The sequence below is a fragment of the Phoenix dactylifera genome, chromosome 1, assembly GCF_009389715.1.
Source record: "Phoenix dactylifera cultivar Barhee BC4 chromosome 1, palm_55x_up_171113_PBpolish2nd_filt_p, whole genome shotgun sequence".
In the NCBI taxonomy this organism is placed as follows: domain Eukaryota; kingdom Viridiplantae; phylum Streptophyta; class Magnoliopsida; order Arecales; family Arecaceae; genus Phoenix; species Phoenix dactylifera.
Window position 1 is genome coordinate 34,417,702 of NC_052392.1, and position 24,230 is coordinate 34,441,931.

Sequence of the window (24,230 nt, forward strand, 5' to 3'; positions counted from 1 at the left end):
AATTAGGTCAGCCCCCAAGCCTCCTCTTAAATAGCATCTAGGGCTCCTATTTGGTTTAGTCCAAATCATGAATCAATTGGGTTCAATCTATGCTAGTCCTAATCCAATTAGAACTTGAATGAACTATGACTCAATTGAACTCTTCAATCCTAATCTAATTAGGAGCCATCTTGATTCATTGGATTAATAATTAATTGGGACTTAAGAAATCCTAATCCAATTAGGACTCTAATTTGAATTCGAAGTCCTAATCCGATTAGGACTCTAGGAATCCTACTCCAAGTAGGAATCCAAATTTAATTCAAAACTCCTAATCCAATTAGAATTATAGGAATCTTACTCCAAGTAGGAATCCTAGTCCTACTCCTAATAGGATTCCCAGTCCAAGTAGGAATCCCAGTCCAAGTAGGATTCCTGTCCTAATCCAATTAGGACTCTATGAATCCTACTCCAAGTAGGACTCCTAGTCCTACTCCAAATAGGATTCCCAATCCAAGTAGGAATCCCAATCCAAGCAGGATTTCTAGTCCTAATCCAATTAGGACTCTATGAATCCTACTCCAAGTAGGACTCTTGTTTTAAGTCCAATTAATCAATTCCCTTTGTTCCTTCTTCAACTTATTATCAATCAAATTGATTACTTGTGATTCCTAATCACGATTCAACCATCGGATCGGTCATTACTTCTAGTGTGTGTGACCCCATAGGTTCTACTCTGACTGGTAGTGAGATATATTATGATCTCTATCACAATATCATTAAAAACTCCTTTCAATGGATTGGAACGATTCCAACTCTACTCTTTAGGGTTTATCGATCATCGAGATAATCCCTATGAGTCCCACCATCCACCAGTGACACCTAGCAGCATGTAGTGGCTACCCAGTAGAATAGAATGATGAACCTCTAGGTGCAGTTATCGTGTGATACAGTCCTACTATCGTAGATCCCTATAGGACGGAGGTCATGGATAACTCGTCAAACCCCTTCGTCTGTCATATGTCAAGATTTATTCGACTCGAGTTCGTTAGTGGAAAACTCTTTCTCCACTTTATATTACTGCCCTGGCCAAGGTCTTAGAACTCAGTCTAACAAATCACATAGGATCACTCCTCTTCTATCAAGGTCGATAGATTCCATGTGAGTGCATAACCTACTCCTACAGTGAACTTACTGCAGCCAATCTACACTACAAGGACCCATATGACTAGAGACCATGTATATGTGTAGTCAAACTACAATAACCTCACTGTGAGTAGCTGAAGCACCGCAGGTCAAAGGACCAGTCATACTACTGCAACATCAAGCAAGTCACTGACGAATGGATAGACATCCAAGTGACTTCTTGTCTTGGTCACGCTCAGTACCCTTGTTCTCTAACAAGCACCTGCACTATCACTTCAGTGTCCCTACACTGTGGACTCAAGTCTCGTCCATCCAGAAGGAAAGTGATCTGTGCACTGATCGGATTGATCACCGTCCTCGTGATGATCCATTGATCAGGAGCATTTAGAAATTAATCACCAATGATACATGGCTCAAATTCTCAACTCTTGAGAATATGCATCATCATCTTATTAATTTCTTGGACGATTCATAGACACATAAATAATATGAATGAAAAGATGCCTTTTATTTATTCAATAATAAATAGTCAAGTACAAAATTATGTCCCTAGAATTAACAATGTGTCAGCCAGATTGGCTTCTAGGGCATACATCTAACAAGCTCTCCCTAGTACTTAATTCCATCATCAGCCCTATCACTCTCCCTCTCCCTCATTGCCGGCCAAATTGTGGGCTCTTGTTGTAAAAGAAAAGCGAACCAAACATATTTTTTATTAATAAAAATCTAAAAAAATAGATATAGAATTCTTCTTTTCAATTTTGTTTAAAAAGAAAAGTAACAGTAATGCCAAACCAAGCCTAAGAAAACTATTTTCTCATACTACTTAGATTGTTGGTTCTAGATACTAAAAAAAAATTGGTTCATTAAATGCATCATGATATTACTATATTTACCTAAAAGGAGATTATTGAAAGTGGGACATGCCCTAAAATATATTAGGACATTGAATATACTATTTTGATATATTTTACCAATATCTCTTCCATACACTATTACGAACACTAAGAGGACCGTGTCAAATGAGTCTGCAAGTATTGTTACAAGGCAAAATGACCAAATGGATGATTGCGAATTCCACGGAATGACTTGATCATTCTAGACACCTGAACATTGTTCATACTTATGGTTGAGGTAGCATTGCACTCATAAGACTATCATCGTATACAATATGCAATAATAGATTGGAGTGATTATTTTATTATAGTCATCAAAGTAGTTGACTTTATACTGGTATAGTAGATATATTTCATATTGAATAATTAATGACACCAAAGTATCTCTTGGAATCCACTATCGTAGTTAGAGATGTTGATTTCATGTGTACGGTGTGCAAGTGGTCCATTGAGATAAAGGCATGGCTATCCACTATGGATTTGGTTTCAATAATTTGGGATCAAACCCGTATATCGGCATTTAATATCCTGGATTTTATCCTTTGTAGGAAGCAATGATTTATGTGCTCTATTATGAGGAGGCGTGAACATAGGAGTCCTGTTACAAGATTGTGTTTTAACCAAATCACTTTCATATTGTAATTATTATTTACTTTAAATATAACATAATGTTATTCAAAACTAATTTTGCACTTGCAACGGTTTTTTAGTGCATCTCATGATTCAGGGTTTTGATTGACCATGAATTGATTGACTATGAGTTGATGGTGCTAATATTTTTCCAATAGTCAATCAAGGACAAAAATAGATGGAGGGACTCTGGAATAGTTGTTGTGCATGAAGGAAGACTTTTTTCTGATCACTCTACCTACTAGGAATTAACATGATTATATATCTTATCTATAGGGAGACTGGTCTGCCCTACTTTAGTATGACTAGTACACCTATTGGTAAGATAGAATGTAACATCCAATAGAGTTGAGCTTGGTCCACTTGACCGACCCAAATATCCACCCCTGCACCTCACACCCCCATCTCTACTCAGCTCCTCTTCTCTCTGTCTCTCTATTTCTCTCTATCCTCCTCCATTCTCACCCTCCCCATGCTCTATCCCCTACTATGCGGATTTGTCCCCTCCTGCCCTGCACGTCCACTCTCTCTCCCCATCCCCCTCCACCACAACCTCTTCTCTATCTCAACCTTACTAGACCTAGGGGTGTGCAAAAAAACAACCGAATGATGAATCAGGCCCAAATTGATCTTTTTGGTTTGGTTTACATCGTTTTTTTTTTAAAATTTGATTTAGTGTCAGCTTGAGAAATTCTTGAACCAAAAGATTTAGTTCGACTTTGATTTAAGTTTTCAAAAACCAATTCAACTAGCCCCAGCCTGACCTGACTCGTATGTGTGTGTGTATATATATATCATTTTCTTATTTTCTTTACGTTTTCTTTTATATAATAATTTTTTTTTATATTTAGACTTAGACTAGCCTATTTAGCCAAACTTTTGAACATCATCCTAATAATGAAACAAATCCAATTTTTCAGATTAGTTTAAAGTGGTTCTTATAGATGGTCAGCTCGATTTTGGTTTTGATTTTAGAAAACTGAGATTTATTGGTTCAAGTTTTGGGTATATATTCAAACTGATCCGATCTAACTCGTGCACACCTCCAATTGGAATGCAGCCTTCAATTTTGCCCCCATTGAGATTTGCCCTCCTCCGATCTTTTCCTTCACCATTGTGGGCTCACTCCGGTTCGATTTTGCTCAAGACCATTTAGATCTCGAGACGAGCCCAGGTAAGGCTTAGGTCTAACCCCGTAAAAAATTTTTGAATTTTTAGGCAAGCTCAAGCTGCATAGAACACAACATGACCAAGTTCCAACCCTACTTAATTATGGTCGCTTAAATTCTGATTATATCTGTTCTAAAATAATATCATTAGATAAATTATTTTAAATATTAGAATATTTTATTCTCTATTTTTTATTTTTTTGAAATCAAGAAAGGCCAATAACTATCTTTGTATCTTATATCTACGTCACCATTTGAGGGGAGTCCGATGCAAATCGAGCCAGTGCCTCTTCGCTTAGGCAGCAAGGAGTGAGATCATTTGCGCAAATACTCAGGGATGAATAAATTAATTATTTTATCAAAACAAAAAATATTTTCTAAAATATCAAATATGGACCTAATTTTATATATATATATATATATATATATATATATATATTAAAAAAAATGTTGTCGAATCCCCGCCTGGTGAATATTGACGGTGGTGATCCAATAACAACTTCCATCCTACCGCTAAATTCTCGCCCCGGTCTCCGACCTTACCCATGTTCGTACGGTCCCAGAAAGGTACGAATCAGAATCCACCGCGAGCCTCTCCGTAGATGGACGGCTGCGATCTTCCCGCCTGATAGCAAATAAAAGCGCGGCCGCCTCTCTCTCTTCGTCCCTTTGCTAGCGACATAGGAAAAGAAGCAGAGAGAGGAGGGAGAGGCAAAGGCCGGAGAACACAAATTCTACGCCCTCTCTCTCTCCTCTCTCTCTATCTCTCTCTCTCTTCTCGGCAAAGATGGAGTTTTCTCCGATCTCGTTATCCTGCGCCCAGAAGGAGACGGGGATGGAGGCGGCTCTCTTGCAGGTGGATCAATTCCTCTTGGAGGCCCTCGAGAACCCTCGCCATCGTCTCACTGGTGCGCCCTCCCCCCTCTTCTTCTATTTCTCGATGTCCTTCTTGTTCTTTAGAATTCTCGCGCTCTAATTGCTGGATTGGAAGGGATTTCTCCCTTTAGGGTTCGGACTTTCTGTAGGATTTTGATGGTTTGGAGATGGGTTTTTGAGCCTCGTAGGTTGATTTATTTGTTTGGATTTGGTCGAATGCTTAGATTTGGTGCGGTTTCAGTTTTCCTATAATTTGGGATTGCTATTCATATTATTAATAGATATATCGATCTGATGGTTAGGTTTTGATTTCTTCTCCTTAAAACCTTGGAGTTTGTTAGAGGATGCATTCTTTTCTGTTGTTTAATTCTCTATTCAACATTTTCTTGTGTTTGATTTCTTAATGTTCCTAGCAGTATTGTGTAATTTCCAGGATTTTTTTTTTTGTTAATGACATGTTGATATGGAATTCCTAGTTAGTCGATCTCTTGTTGTTGCTTGATCGAGCTAGGTAGTGGAAGGGAAGATTGGCAAACTAACGGCATAAGTGGCTTTTTAGTGATGAAAAAGAAAATGATTTTTTTTTAGTAGAAAAAAGAATATGATATGTAATGTGAGGTTTTGAGTACTTGTTAATAAAAAGAAGCATTTCTTATGTGCTAAGTATCATTATATGCGAATTAGTTTTGCCATATTAAGGTCCTCACCCCCCCCCCCCTCCTCTCTCTCATGTCAACTGCATAGGAACAGAGTTCAATGGTTTGATGTTTGGGCTGAAACTCCAAAACCAAGGTCATGTGATATGAACACATGTGAAAATCATTGTGTTTTTCAGATTCTTGACTGAATTTGACTTACTAGGGAATATTTATTTTAATGTCGACTCAATCATTCTTCAACTTCCAAGAAGCATATTCTGAAGTTAAACCTTGAATTCTGCATATTTTCAGAAAAAATAGAACTGTTTTTGTATTGAATTCCGAAAACTTACTGAAGTAGCTTTTTTTGACATGGACTTGGTTATTCTAGGGCTCAAATCTCCTGAATTCCATTTACTAGATTGTAAGTTAACAGTTAAATGCTATACTATATGTAAAGGAGATCTGAAACTTGATCTTTAACTTCTTATTTTTTATTACATACATACATACCTATGTTCATATGTGCAAATATACACATGTATGTGTAGTATTGCTAATATATGTTCCTAAGGATATTAGTCCCGGTTCAGTTGGTCCTGCCCAGAATACGAGGGATCCAGCACCAACAATTGAAGCCATTACAAGTGACTATCTCTAAACTCCATGCTGTAAAACAAAAATCATGTAACTTGGAGGTCTCTCATTTATATATCAAGTGGTCAATTTTTGAACTACCAATCTTTGACCACTCTATGTATTATAGGCTACGAGTCTTTAAATCACATGATATTTTGATTGTAAGTAGTTTAGATATAGTAGATCACATCAAATGACTCAGATCGTTAGCGTCGGACCCTTTAGTTAGGTCCATTCTAACAAGTGCCAACATCTATATATGTATAGTGTACATGTGTATTTATGTATATATAGTTTTAAAGCAAACTATTGAAATAGTTTACCTAGAGTCTGACTTAACTTTTTTAATTGTTAAGAGTTTCTTTTTTTTTTTTTGGGGGGGGGGGGGGGGGGGTGGGGGACAGAAACTATTGAAACTAGACTCCGAGATTTCAAAATTGTGAAACTGAAATTTATTTTCTCTGGCCGAAGCAAAAAGCAAAATGAAATAATCAAACTCGTAGATTTCAATATCTTTACGTGGAACTGGAAGGATAATTTAATTGCAACGAACATCTTGAGTCAAATTGCTATCGACCTTAATGCTTCTTCCAGATTGCATTTATTTCTTCCATCCTTATGAAGTGCTTATATGCATTTGTTAAGTTTTTTTTCTTGACAACAATGTAATTCTAATTATGACTGCCTTTCAAAGCTCATCTGATGATCAGTTTAGGTGTTTTTTTAGCAACAGCATTCTTCCAATTTGACTGTTGTACTAAACTCATTTTTGAGTGTAATGGTTATTTCTTATTTAAATGCCCAACATAGCCAAAATAGTCCTTAATTACAATTACCTTGAATGTTTTGGGAGCCTGGTCCTTCAAGAAATATGCAAGGTGATGTTATCTTAGTTAGGATTTAAGGAATCAAGGAAGGAGATGGTTGTGCAATAGATGGCTACAGATCTATATATTATTTTGTCTAGGGTACCAAAGTGGTTATTTATGATGGCTTGGGCTTCCAGCTGAATTTGAAGATACTAGCATGATTCTTGATGATGCGAATAACCCACTGTAGGTACTTCTGGTTGATTATGAAATTGTTTGAGGTAATTTTGGAACAGAAATTGAGCTTTCCTAATTTGTTATTTACAGGAGCTGGACAACACAAGTGATCTATCCGATTGAAGTAGATTAAGATTGATAGTTGGGACTGGGATTGAATTTTTCCAGTATGTGCTAGTTGTTGGAAAGATTAGTTTTAGTTTCTGACAATGCCAGTATCAATCAGTCTCTGTTTACTTGTATAGCATAACCTTATTTGGAACTATAATCTTGACCACTGATTTTAAAAAAAAAACGAATTAAGTTTTTTTGTGTAAATTATAAAGGGAAGTAAAGGTAAAATATGCTGATGTGAAGTTAAAGTATGTTTCCTAAAAGATTTCAATTCTAGCAGGATATATTATTGGTTGGTGACAAGTCCATCGAGGAGGATATTTTATGGGTTGGTGGGAGAAAGTTACAAATTTAGGGGCTGTTTGGATGCTGAAAGATCTTATCAGGAGAAATAAGATTTCCTGCCGGGCCTTCTTTTTTAAAATTATGGTGGAATAAATGGTTTGGAGAGATTGGGAGAAATGATTTGAAGAGATGGGAGGCAACCATGGCACAAGTAATTCCTGCTTTCTCTGATTACTAGTTCTGTTGCCTAAAAATAGGGATTATTCTTGCCTGGGGCTGCCCCACTTCTTTAAATCACGCCTCTCCACCATAGTTTTAAAACAGAAAAAGCTTGCATAGAAGATATTATCTGTCTGATAGGGTCTTCCATCATCTAAACAGGGCCTTAGGTTAGTAGATATTTAATCTCGGATATCTTGATAGATATTATGTTTTTTACTATGGCATTAGACATGATTCTTTTTTTTTTTTTTTTTTTTTGGTAAAAACGGCAGTTCATATAACTCTAACTTGAGTACATCCAGCCATATCAAAAGAAAGTAAAGATAACAACGGAGTGGGACTATCAGCTGCTGAAGTCCAAAGAAACTCTCCGGAATGCCTAGCTACGTAAGAGGCGACCCAGTCAGCAGCTCTGTTCGCCTCCCGATACACATGTGTAGCATGAGAATCACCCATCTCCTGAACCAGCCTTCTAATCTCACGGATGAGTGGATGACCATCACCGAACCTATCCACCCCCTGGATCCAATCAATCACCACCGAAGAATCACCCTCTAGATGCACCCGGGCGGCGCCGAGGACCCTCCTCGCGTAAGATAAGCCCTCCCAAGCAGCCCTCAGCTATGCTCCAACAATAGTAAGCCCTGGGATGCGACGGCCACTGGGGGCTATCAGTCTGCCCCTCCCGTCTCTGATCACAAAACCCACACCTCCAGAGATACCATCCACCGACCGACTACCATCACAATTCACCTTGAAATGACCAAGGGGTGGGGGTACCCAAGAAACAAGGGCGAACCTAGGCGCTGTAGCAGCGGGAAGGATACCCCAGATGTCCCTAGCCATTCCAGAAGTGAACCACGCAGTAGTCGCGACCATCTCCCCTGCATGTAGCATAGCTCGATCCACCACCATCCTCGCGGACCACCTCCTGCCCTCAAATAGACCAGCGTTCCTATCCAACCATATATGATAAGTCAAGTGGGCCATCATAATACCCGCCTCAACAGAACAAGGGCTCCGCGTAGAGGCTCTCAACACATGCATCAGGTCCTGGGCCGACTCCACTGAAAGGGGTAACATAACAGGAGACCTACTCCATATCTCTCTAGCCCTGGGGCACTGCAGCAAAACATGGTCAATGGTCTCCTCGATACTACCGCTCACAGCACTGAGAAATCTGCATGCCCCGTCCGGCTAGCATACCCCTGGTTGGTAGGCATCCCCATGCCACCTTCCAGAAGAAGAGCGCTACCCGCGGATGACATCGTAGCCGCCATATCCATCTGCCCTCAATCTGCCGGTCTGACCCCCTACTCGTCAAAGTGTGGAGATCCCTGGCTCGCACCTGCGCTCGACCCGTCGGCCACCAGACTAATCTATCTGGCACCTCCTGCAAAGGAATCGGAAGGTCCATGATCGTCACTGCCAACTCTTCCCCAAACACCTCCCGAATCAATCCCTCCCTCCAGCAGCCCCCCTCTGGGTGTATCAGATCACTAACCCTAAATCCAGCGATCCTCGCCGAGTCCACTAAGGTCGGGATACGGCTGATCGGCTGCTCAGTCACCCACCTGTCCTCCAAAACATTTATAGACCGCCCATCACCAATGGCCCATCTCATCTCCGGTAGCACCAACGCAGCCCTAGCACACATCTCCCTCCACACCGGCGAATGTAATCGGCCTCCACGCACTCCAGGTATCAGAGCTCCATATTTGGCCCTTATCAACGAGGACCACATGCTGTCTGGCTCTAGCACAAACCTCGCTGCATGTCGAGCCACTAAAGCCTCCCTCCTAGCCATCAGAGACAACACCCCCAACCCACCGAACCTGATCGGCTGACACACCACCTCCCATGCCACCAGGTGAACACCACCTCTGCCCCTATTCCCACCCCAGATAAAGTTTCTAAAAGTCTGCTCCAAGGTCCTCACAAGAGACACCGGAATAAAGGAATTGGACAATAAATAGATGGAAAGTGAAGAAAGAACTGACCGAACCAATGTGATCCTCCCCATCATGGAAAGAGTATGCATCTGCCATCCCTCCAGTCTGTGTCTGATACTGAGCTCGAGTGAGAGGCAGTCCCTGCTCCGCAACCGCCGGCCAGAAATCGGAACCCCCAAATACCTCAGCATACCCTCCTGCTCACCCACCTCCAAAATCTCCAAGATAGAGGTCCTCACTGCCAGCCTGATCCTCGGACTAAAGCATACAGTAGACTTCCCCAAATTAACTCTCTGTCCTGATACCTCGCAATAGTGGCATAGAATCCTTCGAAGAACCTCCGCGGTCCGCCTCGTAGCCCGGGCAAGTAATAAACAATCATCAGCAAAAAGAAGGTGAGACAATGGAGGAGCTCCCTCCGCCGGCCTGTAAACCTCCATCTCCTGAGTGACCATCGCCTGTCTGAGCGCTCTAGACAGCGCATCCGCACACATAATAAATAGTAGTGGTGAGAGGGGGCAACCCTGTCGCAGCCCTCCGGTCGGCTCAAAAAATCGGGATGGCGAGCCATTCACCAAGATGGCGAATGAGGGAGCCCTCACACATCCCATAACCCAGCTAATCCATACCTCGGGAAAGCCAAACCCCTGCATGGATTGCTGCAGAAAATCCCAACTCATCCTGTCGTAGGCCCTCTCCATATCGAGCTTGATCCCCATCAAGCTCCTCCTCATCGGGGCTCTATGCATATCAAACATAAACTCCTGGGCAATCATCACATTATCTGAGATACTCCGCCCTCTCAAGAAAGCACTCTGCTCCGGACTGATCAACCTCGGGAGAATCTCCCTCAACCTAACGGCAAGTATCTTCGCCGTCGCCTTGTACAAGGTCGTGCACAGGCTAATCGGGCGAAAATGGCCCGGCTCCGAGGCGTCCTGCCGTTTCGATATCAGTGTGATAAAGGTCCGCTGCCACTTAGTGGGCATCGCAGATATACTGAAGAACTGCTGTATGGCCGCCGTCACATCATGTCCGACTATCATCCAGTACCTCTGAAAAAATAACGGAGGAAAACCATCTGGCCCCGGAGCCTTATCCCCCTCAAGGGACCAGACCGCCTCCCTAACCTCCCTCTCCAATACTGGCCTGATCAATGCTGCAGTCTCCTCCTCCGACACCCCAGCTAAAGGCGCCGATATGTCCTCTGAGCTCCCGCCCCCTAACTGCTCGGTCCATCGCGCTCTGAAAAAACTCTCCACAGTCCGACTGATCTGAACAGGATCCTCCGTCATCTGCCCATCCTCACCCCTGATGGCTCTGACCCTATTCTGGTGCCTTCTGATAACTGTCGCTTGATGAAAATATCTGGTGTTCCGATCTCCCTTCAGTATCCACTGTATCCTAGACTTCTGTCTCCAAAATACCTCCTGCTGTCTAAGTAAAGAATTATGCAGTGCCAAGTGAGATCTAAGCTCCCCCACCTCCTCCTCCGATAAGCCCCCTCCCTGGGCCTCCTGAAACTGTAACCTAGTAATCGCCCCCTCTAGATCCTCCACCCTCCTAAAAATGTTCCCCACCTCCTCACGGTTCCACCTCCGAAGCCGTCTCCTCGTCATCTCCAGTCTACGAGATACTCGGTACATAGCATCTCCCCTAACAGGTACCCTCCAAGCCTCCCGTACCATCTCCCAGGATCTAGGATAACTGAGCCAAATCTTCTCGAACCTGAAGGGAGGGCGAACTAGTACAGGTGCATCAGTGCTCACCAATAGTGGGCAGTGGTCCGATGCAATCCTCGGCAAATGACTGACCTGGTAATCCGGAAAACACTGGATCCACCCCGCAGTAGCACAGGCTCTATCTAGCCGCTCCCATACTCTAGCCTGTCCCTGCTGATTATTACACCATGTGAACTTTGGGCCAGAAAAACCCAAGTCAACCAAACCATTCATCATGAGGAAGTCCTGAAACTCCTTAACCTTCCTGTCACAAGAAAAAGGCTTCCCACCCCTCTTCTCCTGAGGATCCACTATGCAATTAAAGTCACCTGCCAATAACATTGGATATCCCTGCCTAATCAACTGAGTGGCCTCCACCCACAAATTCCGCCTCACCCTATACTCTGTGCTTGCATACACCGCTGCCAAAACCCACGGACTTCTATCCCCTTCCGAGATAACCATGATTACCTCTTGATTACAGACATTGAATATATCCATTTGACAACACCCCTGAGCCCAAGTGACAATGATACCACCAGATAGCCCCTGAGATTCTACTGCATAGAATCCCCATCCTCTCAGAACTGCCCTCCTTGCCTTCTCAAGACTCCTTCCGGATAATCGGGTCTCGAAGAGGACACAAATATCAGGCCTATATTGGTGCACCAACCTACGAAATGCCGGGGTAAAGGACGGCTTCCCCGCTCCACGACAATTCCATAAGAGAGTCTTCATAAATCACCCGACAGATTGACGTGGCCTACTTCCCCGAAGCCACTACTACATGCTGCCTCATCATCCAACTGCTCTTTCCTCACAGAACCCTTGGGACTCACCCCCTTGATAGAGGCCAACAATTGGACCACAACCTGCTTATGCTTCCCCTTGGTGTCTGCCTGAGCCGTAGCCACAAGGCCAGACTCCTTGCCATCCCCCAACAAGCCTCCAGCACCCAAGGAACCGCCATCATGCTTGAACTCCCCCCCCCCCCCGAAAAAGATTGGCCACAAGGTTCGGATCACTGTTGGCCCGTGCCAAATGGCACGGTCTGTCAACAGGGTCTTCCTCGATACCCCCTGCAATCACTCCCACCAGACCATCACCAGGATCGATCTCCATCCCTCGATCCCCTGCTGTCTGCTCCGAGGGTGCACCGGTCATCACCACCGGCTCCAACTCCGCCGACTCCATCGTCGCAACCGTAGTTGTCCGCGTTGGCTTCCGCCCGAGCGTCGCCCCACCTCCAGCACGCAGCACTCCCCCCGCTCCCCGAAGCTCCTGGTCCACCCTAGGGGGTCGGTTGCGCACCGCTGACTGAGGCGGAGGTGAACTCCGGCTCCGCCACCGTCGGAAGCCCTCCGTCCTCCTCGATAGCACCGATGATGGCCGCTGCTGCCCCCCACCAACCTGGGCCCGGCCTCCCACCGGAGCTCTCGACCGCTTCAAAAGGCTTGGGCCCGGTCCTCCAGCCGTCTCCCGCTTGGGCCCTTCAGCCTGGCCCGTTGAAGAACTGGCCCCACTCGAGCCCAGTTTGTTCCCCGACTCGGTCCGCGACTCAGAGCTATGACCGAGTTGATTCGGTCCCTCCCCAGTCGCCCTCGCTCCGGCAACCGCGATGTCCTTCTCAAGCGTCCGCCGCCGGGCGACTTTGGAAGGCTTCTGCCATCCCTCGAGATCAATCGGAGAGGAAGAGGTAGAAGCCGGCGTGTTTCCGGTGGCCTTCGAGGTAGCTCGCCCGGGCGACGACCCCGGATCCAACCTCCCCTTCTGCTTGGCTGCCTCCTTCCCCCACCTGGATGCATTAGCCGGCCGCTGGAAACGGAGGCGATTCGTGACCAACCAGGGGCCAAAGACACCCTGCTCTCCCGCATCATCTCCTTCCCCAACCGCCATCGCCGAAACCTCCGAACGGCTCTCCCCAGCCGTTTCCTTCCCGGTACTTGAGCTTCCCTCCACACCTCCCCCCCCATCGCCGGTAATATGGGATCGCACTCCTTCATTTGATGACCAATCCTGCCACATTTAGAACATGGAACCGGCAGGTTTTCATATAGAAAACCTTGCCAAAATTTATCCTCAGCCCTCTCCGAGCTCCCCTTCAAAAAGATCCCCGGCTTCAGCGGGGCGGAGCAATCCAGCGCTATTTTTACCCTTGCAAAACCGAATCGGCCTCCCCCCTCCGTGAAACTGTCCATTGCCAAGGGTTCACCGGCCCTCGCCGCAATCCGAAACAGGGTTGACCCCTTCCAGTAATCCAGAGGGAGCCCCGGAAGACGTAGCCACACAACCACTCGGCCTAACCCACCAGCACCCGGAACGAAGTTGGGCCGCCACCGTTCCATGGCGAGCAGCTGCCCGGCGACCACCCATGGACCATTCATTAGAGCAGCCTCCCGGTCTTCTCCGTTGGCAAACCTTACTGCAATGAAGCCATCCACCAACGGATAGCACTCGACATCATACTGCAGCTTGCCCACCCTACGGATCTCCTTCGCGACCCAGACTGCCGGAACACTCCTCCCCATACTCCGGACTATAACTGTGGTGTTCCGCCACTCCGACCTCGTCCCCTCCAACTCCTCTGCCGGAACCTCCAATATCTCAGGATATTTGCTCTGCATTGCCTGTAACTCCCTTGGAGAGATCCGATGGTTCGACCACACCGGCTGCCTGGGAGCGCCCTTCGCCACCTCTGACCAAGTGGGAGCCTTCACCTCCTCCCCAGGGACAGGGAGGCGAACCCCACCTGTCTTCCCCGGCGTCGGCGTAGCCGCTGCACCAGCTCCGGGCTCCGTCATGTCGCACACCCACCGACCGTTCGGCAGAAAGTCCCTGTGACTCCGGGCCGATTCACGAATCTTAAAGCACCCACCCGCTCACACCCGCTCACCCACCGGGAATGTGTCTAACTGTCTAAGTGTCTGAGAATGTGTTATAAGTCTGTAACTGAAACTTTATAGACAAATGTAGCATTTGGGTCTTCTCGTCTTCCTTTTTTGGTCATTCTATAAATGATTGTTAATGTAAGATGGATCTTCAATTTTTGATGGCTGTGCTGTTTGAATTATTCAATATCCTTTCCCCTTTTTTTCAATAGGGAGTGTGCAGGTAGCATGATTAGGCCTCTTAGTGTTTTTGTGTATTTCTTATCAGTAGGTCGACAGATATGAATCTGGGATTTAGGGGAAAGTCCAGCACCTACTTGGAAGTGTTTGCTCAGCAGATCAGGAGGTTCTGCTCTGTTTGTGGGTGGCTAATGTTCTTTCTAGCTTGGCTTGGCATGTATCATTCTTTATTACATCCAAGATGAGAGAGACACAGCATTCTTAATTTAAAAATTATTAGATAGAATTCTATGGATGCTCTAAGTCTAAGATTCTCTGCTTCGAAACCAATATGTGATGGTATCCCAACTCATGTTTCTGTGACCGCCTCTCCTTCTGTTCCCTTTGTTTTCCTCTTCCTTTGCATTACAGAAGTCCCATTATTGTTTATCAACTAATAATGTGAATGAATTAGTTGTGCCCCATGTTTCCAGCTGTTCATTATCTTATATGTTGTGCCTTATGAGCTATCTGTGATTTCAGATTTTCTTGGAAGGAGTAAAACTAAAAGTTTGAGAGTTTTTTTTTCCTTTTATTTTATTTTATTTTTGTTTTTTTTTGGGGTGGGGTGGGGTGGGGTGGGGTGGGGTGATGTTGACCTGCTTATCAGAAGACAAGACCTCATGAAGCATGTGAGATGGAGGATTATTGTTGTCTGCGAACACAATCTGATTCAAGATTGAAAATTACCCCTGCTGTTTATTGGTGCACTTCTGTTGTTTCTCTTTTAAAGAAAGGATCAGAGCTGACCCAAGATTGGGTGCACTAAACCAAAAATGTGTATAAACTGAAATGTTCTAAGAAAGCGTTGATGTCTTGTTCAGTAGATTGCTTCAGTACAGGAGAGATCAATTGAAATCAATGAGGGTGGTGTTAAAATTGTCATGGAAGTCCTTTAGATTTCCTGCAGTGGTATTTTGCGCTTTGTCATTGAGAATAGAATGCATAGTACTGTTCTAGTGTCTTACTGCATCTTGCGCTTTTGGTACAAGTTGAAGCTCAAGAATTTTCAGAGGAGTCATAGTGCACCTTTTCAGGGAGGGGAATAGTGGATAGAGTATATCTTGGTTTCTCATTCTTGTTGTACTTTCCTTTTCTTTTACATGATGAAGCATTTTGGTCCACTTGTACAATGCTGCTGAAGTTTGGGTTATTCATATTCCTGTGCAAAATCAAATGGCTTTTTTTTTTTTTTTTTTTTTTTTTTGCTAAAGAAAAGGGGTAGGGGGGAGGAAGGGACAAGCCCACCCCCGCGTAGCAGCCCCCACTGGGCCCCCGCCCCGCCAGGAGAATGTTCGATGCGGGCAGAAATGGCCGTGTGTTGGGCACCCCGACCGGTTTTACTCATACCCTCCCCATCCGTGGGCCCGGCTCAGCTACTCCTCTGAGCTCTGGCTCGAGTCCCACGTGTGAGTACGTCACACCCGGCACCACTCCGGCTACTAGCGGTTCAAGAGCGGTCCTACACCACAAGTCCAAGCAGTGGCCAAAGTAGTGAGCTCCGGTCCACAATTTAATCGTCGCCGCAGCGATTCGAACTTGAGACCTTGTGGTTAGAATTGCTGCCCAGTACCACTAGGCTACCACCTTGGTGGCAAATCAAATGGCTTTCATTAAACCATGTTTTTATGTTTTTGTGGTAATTTTTGAATCCTTATACCAGGTACGCTAGAGCAGTAATTTTCACTGTTTTAATAATTAAACATATTGTAACACGTTTCCTAAGTCCTCCCTTTCCCCAAATATTCACTTCAGGTACTACTTTACTCCTACATAACTGCTTGTGCTTCAAACTACCAAGACATGGAAGGTTGAGCTTATGACCATTGTCGTTCCTTTGCTTTTAACGAATCATGGAGAGATAAGATATTAGTAGACAGATTAGAATGTTGGATAGTGAAGAGGGCCATAAAAGTTCAACATCAAAGGTGATACTGTTCTGCTGCATTTAAGAGTAATGATGGAAAAAGGATAGCACCAAAACTGGGGATCGATGAGATACTAGTTGACAACTCAAATCAGTTGGACAGTCAAGATGGGCCATCCTAAAGGTGATAGTGCTCAGGTGCATTAGTCAAGCTAAGGATAGTAACAAACTGAGTACTTTCGAAGAAAGGTAACTAGTATGTCGCAGAACATAAAACAAAGATTTAAGGTGGTCTGGAAAAGAAGAGGCTTGAATTTCTTCTAATAAATCACGTAAAATGAACACAAGACCCAATAAAGATTGAATAGAAATTATTGCTAAAGAGAAAAAAATCTGTGTTGATGGAGGTGTTAGGCATTGGTGGGCCATATTGAAATGGAACAGTGATCTGAATTCATATTATGTAGTAACACAGCATTCCCAACTAGCATGGCAGATTCATATTTCTCTTTCTAGTCATTGATGGCTTATTGTTAAAGTTGCCAGTCACTAGATCGATCCAAGCATTTGCACTTATATTTGGCATTATTCATAATGATTGTTTTGACAACCGAATACGATATACTGTATATTTAGGGCTGGAAATGGGGTGGGTTCAGGTTGGGCCGCCCCTTTCCAAGGCCACCCCAAATTATTGTACTTGGAATTTGGGCCTGAGTTTTTGGAAGGTTAGACCCAAGCTTGGCCTGAACTCAAACCCTTGAAGCCTAAGGTCTTATGGTTTCTGTCCTCCACTCCCTTTCCTCCAGTTAAGCCGTAATCCTTCTTGCTCAAAAGAAAAAAATCCTAATGATGAAACTATTTAAGAAATACAAATTTAGAGTTCATGGTGTCTTTTTGGAATAGAGGAGATTGGTGGGTGAATGTATCTGCGAGGGAAGACAAGATTCGGCTTCCCCTGTTCCTTGCAACCAAAGTTGGAAGTTCTTCCAGAAGCCAATCCATTTCGAGCAAAAGAAAAATCAGTTTTGGCCAAGTCCAATCCAAAATTGACCAAAATTTTCGATTTTGATCAGTTTCAGCCAGAACCAAACGAAGTACTTTTTTGACACGTAAATATTTTTAATATTTTCTAAAATTCATCAACTATAATTCAATCACATTTTTCTAAGGCACTAACGATCTAATGTGTGCTATTGTGCTATTTTCACTAGGCTTTGTTATTGTGGTAGGTAAGATACAATCCTGTTGTGCACTAAAAGTTTTTAACAGCATTGCAATTTGTAGAACTAAAAATGCATGTGCATGTATGGGAGCTTTTATTGTTTTGAAGAGTGATACATGTAATTAATTCTATACTCGTGCAATTATCTTGTTACTTAATGCTTGACTGAGTGATATTTGCTATTTTTTACTCAAAAGTTAGTGTACTCTTGTAATATGCATTTCAATACAATTTAATTTCTGCTTGAGATTGCCCAAACTACATAAATTAGACAGCTATTTTTTTCTCTTATATTAAATTAACTTAAATGACTCATAGTTGTCACTAAGTGTTTGTTTGAAAAGAATTATAACCCATCGTTCTTTGTTGAAATTTTGACCCTAGGGACTTCTAAAACTATTTGGGATGGTCTGAATTCTTTCATAGTTGTTAGATTGAAGTTGTAAGAATTTCTGTCAACATGCTTAAAGAATCAATGTAGTTTTCATGTAACTAGAAGGATCGAAGGTTTTGTGATTTGAGTGCAATTGTATTTGACTACTGAAATGGAGCTGAGAGAATTATTGCTTGGTCATAGAAGAGAGAGTTTTAGATTCAGACAGAATGCAGTAGAAAAAGGTAAGCAACCGTAACAGTATTAGCTGGGCAGCAGCTGTAATAAAGAGAGCAAAAAGTAGCAGGAGGGGAAGAGAACGGCAGCAGATGGATCAAGGAAGAAGAGGATATAGAAAGAACAGAAGAAAGGGGGTGGAAGTGGAGAAGAGATGGGTAGACAAGAGGATGTATTGTAATGTCTCAATCGGGGATCCATGCGACTCAATTTTTATTAGTAAGCAGGGCAGGACACTTAATTAGAATAAGTGGACGAAAATGTCCCTAAGTAGTGGCTGATTTACATGTATACCTACGAGGTCATATTATGTAATTTGGGATTGATTCAGGCTTAACTAATGACCTGATTATAATAGAAAAGGTATTATTTGAAAACACTAAACTAGATCAACGCTGATTATATCAATATTCATCAACTACAACTTCCCCTTTTCTAAGGGTTAGAACTAGGTAAAATTTGATTATTTTAAAAGCATCACTATGTGTAAGAATCAGCAAGATGGCTTTTGAGAGGCATTGTTTGTGCCAGGATCTGTGGCGTAGCAAGCAAGATGGAATTCTGTCTTCTTACCAAACAATGATTTCAATCAAAAGTAAGTGAGTTCACTTCGACAAGACTTGAAGGCACATTATATTAGTCTTTTGCACGTACAACTTTGCAGCATGGTGAATTCTTTGGTGCTAATTTGTGGTCTGAAGAGATGGACTTGGAGGGCTTCCAGGTGGATTGACAAAGCTGGTTGTAAATTATTATTGTACTATTGCATTTAGTTTCTGAGTTGGACACTAATACTGAAGTTTCTAATTATTTAGAGAATTCCTCGTAATATATCTTGCTTTCCTTCTTTACTCTGATATTTTCTTTTCATGTAGGAGAATAAGCTGTTGTGCTGGTGCTATTGTAATCAAATAAGTTTAGTTAGATTTAGAATAATAATATGGCACAAAATATGATTATGTGTTAGCTACACATCAAAGTCTGGTTGACATTGCAGTTGATCATTTCTTATATCATATATAGTTGCTGTTGTATGGATTGACCAATATTAAAGATTAGTAAGTTGGCCTGTGAATTGAAAGAGCTATTTATGAGCTGCTTGTTCTGCTCAAAATCTAGCTTTATATTGGCTCACTTGATTAGTAAACAAGCTGAATCATGAGTTAAGATTTTGAGATTTAAAAACAAACAATCTGAATACAAGTGTGGCCCAACTCAATCTAGTCCTGATTACTGTTGCCCGAAATATAAATAGGTAGATATATATGATATATAATTGACTAATTATTTACATAATCAGCAGTTCAATCTTAACATAGTGACTGCAATGTTTACTTGCTAGGAGACGTGGTTGCTGTTAAATTATGGTCTAATTGTTGAGATTGTTATGAGTCTATACCTTCCCCTTTTCTCCTTTGTCAAGCACTCAAGGCTGTAGCACCTTTCCCTTAGTTCCGTTCATAGCTTCCAGCATTTAGCTCAACCTCCTCCTTGGCAAAATCAATTCCATGTCTTGTCTTTCTTATCTTGAAGTCTGGCATCCCACTCAAAACTGTCAAGAAAGGCGTTTTGCTCCATCTCTGCCTTCTCCATCTCTCTACTCCATGCCCTAAGAGCAGTGGCCTCCTCCATGGAGGCTTAGTTTGGTGGAGGTTCAAATCACCCTCTTGCTATCGCCTGTTTTTGTAGCTGATTCAGATATCTTCTTGGCCATTGCATTCTACTTTTTGCTGCAGCCTCGGACTTAGTTGGTCTTCTGTTGGAATGAGCTGCAGAGTGTAGATTAAAATGTGAGATTGGGTTAAGAGAGGTAAGCAATGTGGAGGACTTGAGATTAAATCTTAAAGGACAATGTTGCAGTGATCCAAATTTCAAGCTTATGTGAGCCTACTTCGAGTTGGTTTGCTTGATATTTAATGGGCAAGCTTGAGTCTTGCAAGCTTGAATTAAACCCAATCTGGTAATGTAAAATTTCAACTCAAGCTTGAGCTGGCTCACCTAGACCATTTATTCCAATGTTTTCTTGAGTAATACTAACATGCTAAAAAAAAATCATCTGTTTCTTGTTCCCCCTATACTATGCATTCATATATTTGAGATTGCATTCTGTAAATTATAGTTCTCTCTGCCACTATTGAAGCTGTATATCTGGCATTCTTCAAATTTGTTGCGGACAAAATTGTATTTTTATTATCCTATGAGAATTGAGAGCTGATGCCTTTGTGCCTGAGAATTTGTACCTTTTGGAAAGCCATCATTTTTTAAATCCCCTCGATGATTGAAGAAATTGTTAGAAGAAAATATAAAGGGTCAACATATCTTGCATATACTTTTAAGTTCTGATATAGTTGCATCTTCTGTTGTCTGTATAATAGTTCTGCGGATGGAGTTGGACATTCAGAGGTTCATGCAGAGCTCTGATTTGCACCAGTTTGAATTCCAGCACCTCCCAACTTCATACCTTCGGTGTGCTGCTCATCGTGTTGCACAACACTATGGTCTACAGACTATGGTAGCAGATAGCACTTTAGATGGTTTGAATGGCAGAATAATTGCGAGAAAAACATCTGAAAGCAGATTTCCAGCTGTCTTTTTATCAGATGTTCCAGCTAAACAGACTGAAAATGAGAAAACTGAACATTTTAAAATTGCTATTCGTCAAAGGCCTAATAAAGTTTCCCATAGCGATTTAACTGAACTAGAAACCAAGAGAAATCTTGCGAGAACAGTGGAAGAGAGGAAGGAGGAATATGATAAAGCACGGGCCCGCATCTTCAGCGGTTCTAGCAGTCCAGACTCAGAAGGTCCAAATTCTCCAGCTGCAAATGATGGAAGAAACCATTGTTCAAGCAAAGACGAGCATGAATGCTACCAAAGTTGCATTGATGAGTATGAACAACTCAGCACAAAAGTTGGTGCTCCTAGGGTTGCCATTTTCAGGGACAGGGAAAAGGATCGCAGTGATCCAGATTATGATCGAAGTTATGACAGGTATCGCATGAGTGATCCAAGGCACTGCACCGTGATCAATGTCATCATCTGTCAATCAAACAATGCTTTTAATGCTGTGTAACTTTTGCAGGTATATTAAGGGCCTTGCACCTAGCCAGACCTTCAGCTTGCCAGCTTGCAATGTTCTTCAGGCTCCATTTTTTCAATACGAGGCAGGCTTTGCTCAGCTGGGTCAATTTCCAAGCAATCAAACTCCTATGAACTATGGGCCACCAGATTCAAATTTGAACCCTTATTGTGCTGTTGGATGCCAACAAGCTCCTGGAGATGCGGTCTATATGCAATGGCCTACCCCTGCTATGATGTATGCACACTCTTATGAACATTTCAGACATGGCATTTTCCAGGTAAGCATGCATATGATTATCAGATCCATCTACTGTCATTATTGGTGTCAAATAGAAGTGAGCTGAACGTTTCACAGACTATAGTTTTGCCCAGTTGGGGCTTTCAGGTCTTGTTTCTTCAGGTCCTAAACCTCTTTTATGCATCCACTCAGCTCAGTCTAGTTGATATTCAGCCCACTTAAATCCCAATTTCTTTATAAAGTTAGCTAATAGTAGAATGGAACATTTGTTTGGAAAATAATACAGGTTGAAAATAGCCGAGTACATGGTATGTCATTTATGAAGTCTAATATTGTAGCGTTATGTACTTTCTGTTATGTTATGCATGCTGGTTCAATATCATAAAGAGTATATAAAATGAAGATGAGGCTGTCAGAAGTTGGCTTAAGCTTATTATGGTTTTAAAAATAAAAGCTATGAGATCCAAACCATTTATGAAACTGGTTCCATAACTGATGTGGTGCCCCATGGATGGCCCAACTTCCTGTCCATGACACCTACCTTACGTTGATTGCACCAGTACCTTGTTGCCTTGTCAGTTTGGGAATCTGTTTGGCAACTGTTTTGGGTCCCATCGTAGTACTCTTATGATACATGAGCTCTCCAATTTTTGTCATGCTGAGCTTATGCATGGCTCTGAATTCAACGTTTTCTTAACTTCAAATTGCCAGGATTTGAACTTATTATTTGTGATTGTGCAGGCTCCATTCTATCAGCAACCTCTGAGCTTTGATCATATGCGAAACCACTAGAGGCAGCAAGGAAAAGTCAGATGTATAACAATCTATGTTGTACCGTAGACCAGAGACTATAAGATACTCAAACTAATTTCGTTCAATTCTAGGGTTTGTGTTTGTATGAAAAGAACAAAGTACACAAATTGCACTTAGTATCTTTTAAATCTGGATCAGACTCTATTTTAGTTGTTCCCAAGTATTAATTTACTGCTTCTGTTATCATCCAATTGGTATGTTTTAGGTTTTTTTTTTTTTTCACTTGAAATGGTTTGTTCCTATTTTTCTATGTAAACGTGTGCTGCCAAGAGACTGAGTAGTAGTTCCTTACAGTAGATTCACAAATTACTTCGAAAGACGGTTAACAAGAAAACTAGTCTCAAGGACTCGTGTTAGACTTGGTAGAGGTACCATAGCATGTTGTTGAAGATTGAAACCTCTTGGCTGAGCTACATGGCCAACATACAAGATAAAGAATTGATTGGCTGGTACCATATGTTATTAAAAAATTTTATAGTTCACAATATGGTAAGAACAAGAAGATAGAGCAGTTGGTATCAGAACTATTCTATTACACTCCTCCGAGTCGCCTTTAATGTGTAATCAACTGCCATATGCATATGTTAAATGAGAAAAGCTTTAAGCAATCTAATAGTGTATTTTTTCGTAGCATGTAATCTTCTTCTTAAATGCAGCACTATATACTTAATTCCAAAACCTAGCTAAATGAAATGTTCCTTATGGTTGCAATTATGTTGCAAGAGGACCGGTGTGGAGCTTTGCTTTATTAATTGCTTGCATGAATTTGTGTGAAAAAATTATACATGGAATGATGATAAGGTTGGCTGCAGGAGGAAAAGACGGTTTTTGGTATTTCTTATTTGGTTGATTGCAGGAAAATATAAAGCAAACTTTACTGCAATCAAAGTTAGCTGAGAAATGAGGGAGCTGGGAGAAGAGTATGCAGGAGAAGGTTCGTCCTTGCATGCTGCGGTAGCTTGCTTCCATTCTAGGGATCCTGGAGGACCGCAGCCAATGGGGTGGTGGTTACTGATAATTGGAGGCTTGTGGTCTCTAGTTAGTACAGGAATCGGACCCAGATCAGCTCCATCTAACCTCTCATCTCCCCACTCACAGTGTCCCATTTCTCCTCGTTCTCCCTGGTTTGGAAGCCATTGCTTTCTTTCTTTGGGGTGCAAGACAAGTATGTTGTTGTTTCGCTTCTTAAACTGCCTCCGATTTGTTTGTCTTCTTCTACAATTTGCACATCTTCTCTCGCTAACTTGTTGGAAGTTACTCTCCTATGAGCGAAGCTCTAAGACTTGCCAAGCTATACAACATGCGGCCTTTCTTTCTTGTTTCCCTTTCGTATGGTTGGCGGCCACATATTATATGTTTCTCTCTAGATATTAGATGTTTTAAGTTTCGTTTGGAATTTTAAAGGACTCGACGGGGCTGGAAAAAGTATTGTATCAAGAATTCCATATATATACAAGGTTGTTTTCAGGAAGCTAAGCTAGACCAATTAAATGATAGATCCGTGAGGTCAATCTGTGTTAACCAACTGAACAAATGGGAAGCTATGGATGCTTTGGGATGTTTAATAGTGCTTAGAAAAAGAGTATATTTGGCGGATTGTGTACATTTGGTTGTCAACCATATATGTCTCTTAGACAGCTTTACGATGGTTCCAGAGGCAGTTAGATTTAGTTGGATTTAGCACCATTTGGGGGAGCAAGCATTTTTGAATGAAAAAAAGTTTTTTGGTAAAAATTTCGGAAAGTTCTTTTAACTTTTTCAGAAAGCTAAAAACAGCTTTTTGGAAGAAGCTCTATTTTGGAGCTTTTCGAAAAACTGTTTTGAATTTTGTCAGAAAGCTATTTTTTTACCAAAATATCTACAATAAAATAAAACAATTACATACTTTGTCTCTTTATAAACCTAAAAAATATGATAGAGCTCTAACAAAGAACCCTAGCCATGGATCAGACTCCCTTTATTATTGTATTATACTA

General features: G+C 42.4%; 1 protein-coding gene across 1 annotated transcript; it reads left to right on the forward strand.

Annotated features, from left to right (window-relative positions):
• The first annotated feature begins 4,475 nt into the window (after positions 1–4,475).
• LOC103720587 lies at positions 4,476–22,445 on the forward strand. The gene is made up of 4 exons (XM_008810354.3): positions 4,476–4,728; positions 20,498–21,113; positions 21,205–21,481; positions 22,183–22,445. The coding sequence occupies exons 1-4, from the start codon at positions 4,608–4,610 to the stop codon at positions 22,231–22,233; spliced, it is 1,065 nt and encodes a 354-aa protein (XP_008808576.1). The 5' UTR covers positions 4,476–4,607; the 3' UTR covers positions 22,234–22,445.
• Positions 22,446–24,230: the final 1,785 nt, after the last annotated feature.

Coding starts and splice junctions, on each gene's coding strand:
- LOC103720587 (XM_008810354.3), top strand. CDS start 4,608: ATGGAGTTTTCTCCGATCTCGTTATCCTGCGCCCAGAAGGAGACGGGG. Junction 4,729..20,497: donor CCCTCGCCATCGTCTCACTG/GTGCGCCCTCCC, acceptor TCTGTATAATAG/TTCTGCGGATGGAGTTGGAC. Junction 21,482..22,182: donor TCAGACATGGCATTTTCCAG/GTAAGCATGCAT, acceptor GTGATTGTGCAG/GCTCCATTCTATCAGCAACC.